Source organism: Calypte anna, chromosome 8 (genome assembly GCF_003957555.1).
Source record: "Calypte anna isolate BGI_N300 chromosome 8, bCalAnn1_v1.p, whole genome shotgun sequence".
Taxonomy (NCBI): Eukaryota; Metazoa; Chordata; class Aves; order Apodiformes; family Trochilidae; genus Calypte; species Calypte anna.
In genome coordinates, this window is record NC_044254.1 from 1155273 (window position 1) to 1162373 (window position 7101).

Below are 7101 nucleotides of genomic sequence, written 5' to 3' on the forward strand. Positions count from 1 at the left end.
GAGCCTAGGAAACGTTTGTGACTCTCCTTTTTTTTTCCCACAATCATCCTTGTCTATCCCGACATCGAGATGTGCACAGCAAGAAGCCAACTGCAGCACCGATTTCTTGCAGGGCCAAGAGCTACAGGAGGAGGGTTTCGGGCCGGAGCCGACTTCCAGCGCTGCGGAGCCGCAGTCGGACACACGGAGATTAAAACCCACTCCGAGCTGGGAAAGGCATTTCTGCAGCAACAACCACCCCAGCTCCCCCTTTACACTCCAGGCAGAGGCACTGATAAAGCAGAAAGTGAGAATTAAATTGTGTCGGAAGCCTAGGTGAACCAGTAGCCGAATTTCTACAAACCGGTAGCCAGATTTCTACCCACCGGTAGCCAGATTTCTAGGGACGCAGAAGAAGCACATAAAATCTCAACAAATTTCTGGCCAAAATAAAAAATAAAAAATAAATAATAATAATAATAATAATAATAATAATAATAATAATAATAATAATAATATAATAATAAAACCCTCTTCAGGCAGCTCTCCCCGTTCCCCTCTCGCGGCAGCTAATTCTTCCGTTCTTTCGTAAACATTTGAAAACAAGGTCACACGCACAAATTCTGCTTTCAATTTGCCTTGTATCCATAGTGATTAAACTCAGACCCACAATACAGGACTTAAAGAAAGAAAAAAAAAAACTTTTAAAGGCCTGGAGCGGGGCTATAGCCCCCGGCACACTCACCGACCCACGGCAGGCCAGGGACAAGAGCTTCGCCGACGACTGTTTTCTCACAAAACAAGGATCTGGGAATTAAATCGCGGGGCTCCAGCAGCCCTGCTATGGCCATAGCAAGGGATCCATCCCCCCCTTATCTACACCCTGCTCCAGAAACAACCAGCCCGGAGGCAACACAATTTTAACAGCTCTGAACTGACCAGGGAGCAGGGTCCGGCGGGGATGATGAGAGTAGGATGAGGAGGGGAAAATGAAAGCAGCTGCAGGAGAGGAAAGACTCAACAACCTTCTCCCCATTCCTCAATGGGAATGTTTTTTAGCTAAAAAAAAAGAAGGAAAGATAATTTCCTCATCTTTCCCCCCCTCCCGACCCAGCCCCACATTTGTAAAAAGGAGAAGCATTGGGGCTGGAAGCTTAAACCACCTACATCCAATTCCCTGCTCCAGCACAGCCCCAGACAAGGGCAAAGCTGCTGGCATGTGATAGCAAATATTCCAAATTCAGTGGGGCCTTTCCTGCTACCTGCTGAGTGCCTCAGTTTCCCCACCTGACCAGAGGGAGCCACAGCATTGCCCTGCACGGGGGGATATCAGGAAAACAGCCCCATCCAGGACTAGGCCAGGGAGGACATAACATTCCTCCTGCGTACGCTCAGGGGGAAAATAAATCCAGCAAAGACAGGGACACACTTGTACCCATCCCTCTGCAGCCCCGGGGCTTCCGAGGTCTCACAGGCTCCTGACAAAAGGCTCCTAAATTCCCGAGGTGGCATCGGAGAGCGACCAAAAACCCCATAAAGGGGAGACCCGGCGGTGCCAGGAGGCTGCAGGGGAGAAGCCGACCCGGGCAGGCAGCCGGGGGAAGCTTGGGACAGCCGGGCTGGGGAAGCAGGGAGCTGCGGGGACACACTGAGCCCCCCGTGCTTTCAGCGGGGTGCCGGCACCCTGCGGGCGGTGGGAGCAGAGCAGGGCGAGGAGGGGGGTGCTCTCCGGGGGGACACTCACTTCTCATAGTCCAGCTTGCAGTAGAGCTTCTTGTCGCGATAGAAGCAGGTGGTCTGCAGGGGCTCCTTGCAGGACGCGCACTGGACGCACTGCTCATGCCACAGGCTGTCGTTGAGGCGCAGCAGGAACCGGTCCGAAATGACCCGCTGGCACCCTTCGCACACGGACTTGGGGGTCGCGGCTCTGCCTGCGGGGGAAGGACCCGGGGACAAGGCTGGGTGGCGGGAGAGAGGGACGGGCAGATGACGGGGCGAGGGACGGACAGAGGATCCCGCTGCTCTCCTTCCCCCGGGCAGGATGGGGGACTGGGGCTGGGGGGGAGGTCGGGGAGTGTGCGGGGTGCTGCCCCGGGGTCCGGGAGGGACCTGTGTCTTAGGGGAGCTCCGTGGGGGGGACACCGCCCCCAATTTCGTTCCTCTCGGAAAGGCGGCGGCAAAGCCGCAGCTCGAAGAGAGATCGTTTAAAACCGATACGAAAACGAAAAAAAATAAAATTAAATTAAATATTTATCGTTCGATACAAAGGAAGGGCCTTCGTTGCACTAGAGCGGGGGGCACACGCGATTTAATGCAACCGCGGAACGAAACCGGAGCGGGGAAGGCGGGCGCCGGGAGCTTTCCCCGGGCGAAGGGAGAGGCGCGGCGCCGGGCAGGAACGAGCCGAGGGGGAAAGCTGCCCCCGAGCCCCGCATCACCTCCCCCGTGCCACCCACGACCTCCCCTGTGCCCATCTCCAGGGGCCCACCCGGCTGTGCCCCACCCTGGAGGGTGCTCGGGAGGGCGAGCAGGGTTCCGCCGACTTACCAAGCAGGGAGGAGAAAGGGGCCGCGGGGTCCAGGGCGCTCTGCAAACTCTCCTCCATCTTCAGCCCGTCCAGCATGTTGGGGAGCCGGGCCGGGCGAGGGGGCCGCGCCACCCGCCTGCCAACACAGCCCGGACACGCCGCGCTCAGCCCCGGCCTCACCGCCCCCGGTTGGGACTTCCCCGCCCCGGCTGCCCACCCGCTCCCCGGTGCCCCGCTCCCCGTCTCCCTGCCACCGAGGGGAAAGAAAAACCCCCGGACACCCCATTCCGGCTTCGCAGCCGCTGCTCCAGGAGGGCTCGCAGCGTCCCACCGGCTCCGACGTAGGGGGGGTGGGGGGGGCCTCCCCTTGCCCCCCCGCAAGCCAACGGGAAGGGAGGATGCGGGGCTGCCGTCGGCGGGGCTCAGCCGCTTACCTGGGGTGGCCCCGGCGGTGCTTTCCTGCGGGGAGTCGGCGGGAGAGGAGTCCGCAGCCACGGTTCCGGGGGGATTCTGGGGGGGCTCCTGCCTCCTCGCCGCCGGGGCTGCCCGGGTTGGAGAGAGAGCCGCGGCGCCCTGGACGGCTCCGGAGAGGAGAGGAGCGCACCAACCTGCGGGGAAGCACCCGTCCGACTGCTGCCAAGGCACATTTCCTGGAGCTGATACCTCCCTGCCCGACCCCCACCCCCTGCCCTCCCCTCTCCACCCCACTCGAAATAAGTTTCCTCCCCGCTCTCCTGCTGCAGGCACCGGCCCTGCCACGCCTCGAGGGGCCGGCGGCTCTGCCCGGCTCCGGGGGGCACGGCCAGGCCACCCCGCGGGGCGCCGGGGCAGCCCTGCCTCCGCTCTGCTCTGCTCCGCTCCCTGCCTGGGCTTTTTTCTTTTCGTAGAAAGCAAACCAAAAAGAAGGAAAAGGAAAAAAATTAGGAAAAAAAAAAAAAAAATAAGGGGGAGGGTGGTGCCCCGCCACCGCGGCTCTCCCGACAGTGAAACCGGCTGGAAATCAACTTCCCCTCCCAGGAGAAGCCCAGGCCGGGACGTTTTTGGGAAAACGAGTCCCCAGCCCATGGGTGCGGCCCTCGGGGTGCGATGCGGTTCCCTGCGCTGCCCATCGCGCCCCGCACCCGCCGCTCCGCACTGCTTAAGAAAAATGAGTGCAGGGAAGAGGGGGAAAACAAAACCAAAACCCAAAAAAAAGCACCAAAACCACAAAGCCGGGGACCTCTCCCGGAGGACTCGTCGCCGGTGATCGCTGGCGCCGGGCAGGACCCGGTCCGCTACGGGCACCGGTCCCGCGGAGCCGCAGGGGGAGACGGCCCCGGCCCCGGGGAACCGCAGCTCCGGCTCCGCCAAACCGCATCGGTTTCGGGTACGGGAAACCCGCGAAGAAAGATCCCGCCCGGCCGGGAAAGCCGAAACTTAGAGCCCTCCCGCAGCCCCGGCGATTTCCCGTCCCGCCCGGGTCTCTCCTTCCCTCCCGCACGAAGGCGAGGTGCGAGTTCGGTATTTTCCGGGCAGTTTCACGGAGCCCGCAGGTCCGGAACCATCCGCAGCGGGGCCGCGGCCGCGTACCTGAGGCTGCCTGAGCAGCCTGGGCAGCGGGACCGTGGTTTCCCCCGGCAGGGATGGAGGGCTGGGTCCCCCCCTCTCCGGTTTGCGGGGCAGAAAGGGCTGTGGAGATGCGAGGGGCTGCTGGAGGATGGGGAGGTTTTCTGGGGCCTCACCTCTCGTGTTTACCGGTGACCTTGGCATCAGGGGCAGGAGTGCTCCCAGCCTCTCCATGGGGCATCCTCGTCACCAAGTGTTCCCCACGCCCAGATGACGTGGGAGATACAGGGACCAAGGTCGTGTCCTTTGGGGGCTCATCGGAAAGAGGTTAGATCATCACCACAGGTTAGATCATCACCCTGCCAAAATTCCCCAGGAGAAGGAAACAGGGTCCTGGAACAGCCCTGCTGTATCCCAGTGGACCTAAACTGGGAGCCCAGGCACAAAAGATTTGGTAGCATCAGGCAGGTCAGTGTGATGCAGCTCTCATCCCTCAGGTCCAGGAAGGCTGAGCCATAGCTGCAGCAGGCCCTGAACTCAGGTGCTTCTGTCTTTGTCTCTCCTGAAGGTCTCCAAGCCTTGGCTCTGGCCAAGTTTCTGAGTAGCCAGATCCATCAGAGCCACAGTGCCAAGCCCAGCAAGGACTGCAGTGTGACCAGAGGCTCTGGGCACCCTACACTGCTTTTCCTCCCTCTGCAAACCAGCACAGCCATCCCATCCCAGCTGCAGGGCTGTGCAGATTCTCCTCACACAGGCAGGGGTCAGCTCCATGGGGTGGGAATGCCATCCTTCAGCATTCCTACAAACTGGATCCTTGTTCAGGGCACTTTGCTCACACACACACACTGACTGCCCGCTTGATTTTGTCTGATTAGAGATGCAGGAACAGCTGGGAAGGAAGCCATTGCCCCTTAGATATTGTCACCCCGTGTAGCAAACACTCTCCAAACCCCTCCTCACCAATGGCATTTGCAGAGTCCCCTGGCAATTTCACCTTTTCTCTCCCAAAATGCACCTTCACCAGCACTACAAAACACCTGGGGTAGTAATTCAGCCCCCTCATTGGATCCTCACAGGGCCCAGGTTTCCATGATTAGCTCATCAGGGTCAAATTAGATGCAGCTGAAGAGAATTAAATTAGAAGAGAAGCAGGATGAGACTTTCTTCTTTTAGTTGTAGCACCTGTCAGCAACGAGATCTTACAAGAAGTGAGTGATCTGGGGAAAACACCATTAAACAGAAGCTGCCTACCAAACTGACAAGCCTGTGGTGTTTGAAGAGCATCTTCCCCAACAGTCTCCCCACTGAGGTTGCCAAGCTCTCATATTTTGTGCTGAGGAGCCCTGGTGGACCAGCAGGTCCCTGCCTCTCCCTGCTGGAAGGAGGTGAGGAGCAGGAGCACCCAGTTCCAAGGGTCAGTGTCCACAGTAGCAAGACAGATCCTTCCTCCATCCGACATCACCTCAACTCTCCCCAGTGAAGCAGATGCTGAGCCCCATGAGAGAAGGATAGGGCCAGACCCAGGAGCAGGCACAGGAGACCAAAGGAGATGAGGAGGAGGATGGTTTGTGCTCCCTACACACACTCCAGCCACTTCCCTTGGCACAGGAGGCCCTGGGCATCACGATGCTTGTCCCACACAGGGACAGCCCTTCAGGCCACCTTCTCCCTCCTGGGCTGTGGGAGGTGTCCCTACCCATGGCAGGGGTTGGGAATGGATGAGCTTTAAGGTCCCTTCCAACCCAAACCATTCTGTGCTTCTATAAACAAAAATAAAAACCCCCAAACCAAGCCTGCTTCAGACTGAGCTAATTGCACAGAGGACATGGGGAGAGAGATGGGAGAGGTATGGGGTGGCAGCCACAGGCCTTATGTAGGTACTGGTTGGTCCCTCGTCCACTAATGCTGACAGTCAGCTGGGGATTTATCAGGGCTTCAGTGTCTTTGTACCCTGCTTTCCACTGCAAAGTTCCTCACCCTGAAATAAAAGCCATCAGTCCCTGTAAGAGGATGCACACACTGCTTCCCACCACCAGCAGCTGCTCTGGGGGGATCCATGTGGCCCCTAACCAGTGTCATTCCTCCTCCTCCCCATTCCCCCTGGTGCCCCAGGAGGTACCAGCACAGCACAGCCTCCCCAGCTTCTCCCCTGGGCCTTGGATGGGGCAGGAGAGAGCTGGGGAGGAGGAGAGAGGATGAGCAGAGAAACCAGGCAGCAAAGAGAGCATCTCCAGGGAGCTGAGGTGTGATGGTGAGGGCAGGCCCAGCCAAGAGGTCCTTCAGTAAAGGGCAGTGGTGGTGGCACTCAGCTGAGTCAAGCTGTATGTCAGTGTCTGAGTGTCACCTGGGCCCTACAGGATGTGCCCTTGACCCACTCAACAAAACAGGGAACCCAGAGCTGAACTGGGTGCAAACCAGCTCAAACCATTATGGATTGTTCTATTCCCAATCCAGAGCTGCTGATTTTTGGTATAAACTGAAGCAGTGAATCAGAACAAAACCAGGGCAACAAAAATACACCAGCTTGGTTCCTAGGCAAGGAACAAACCCAGTTTAGCAAAAGCAAGGGAGTTTAAAGATTTTTTCCTCTTCCAAGTCCTCAACGTTAAGGGGCTAAACCCACTATCTTTAAAGTCCTCTCCATGGGGCACCAAGGAGTGAGCAGCTCTGAATTAATAAATCCTTTGAAACATTTGGCACGGGCACTAAAACAAAGCCTGACCATGGTGGGGTTGGGGGGAAACCTGCTGCTAACTCAGAAAGCGCATGAGATGTGATGTGTGGTGGGAAAGAGAATGACATTTTACTCCGTACCAGTCATGCCCAGAGCATGGTTTATATGTTATTCCCAGAACAAAGGAAAAAATATTCCGAGCTTAATCTGAGGCCATCAGGATTCCTGTGGGGAAACCAATGAGTCCATCTTCAGACAAAGTGGTGGCAAAATCCAGCAACTGGGAACCGATGAACAAAGTTCAGAGGAGGTGGGAAGAGCCAGGTTTCAGAAGGTAAGGAGCTGGATCCTGTTATGCTCCCCTTGTGCCTGAAAA

At 57.8% G+C, this 7101-nt stretch overlaps 1 protein-coding gene across 1 annotated transcript in view; it reads right to left on the reverse strand.

Annotated features, from left to right (window-relative positions):
- Window positions 1-4122, reverse strand: part of LMX1A (LIM homeobox transcription factor 1 alpha) — a 43726-nt gene extending 39604 nt beyond the window's left edge. The window contains exons 1-4 of the mRNA XM_030455509.1: window positions 4076-4122; window positions 2941-3114; window positions 2527-2642; window positions 1724-1910 (exon numbers count right to left, since the gene is read on the reverse strand). Of these exons, the coding sequence (XP_030311369.1) occupies window positions 1724-1910; window positions 2527-2602 (263 nt within the window). The 5' untranslated portion in view covers window positions 2603-2642; window positions 2941-3114; window positions 4076-4122. The remainder of the gene's footprint in view (window positions 1-1723; window positions 1911-2526; window positions 2643-2940; window positions 3115-4075) is intronic.
- Between the last annotated feature and the right edge of the window lie 2979 nt (window positions 4123-7101).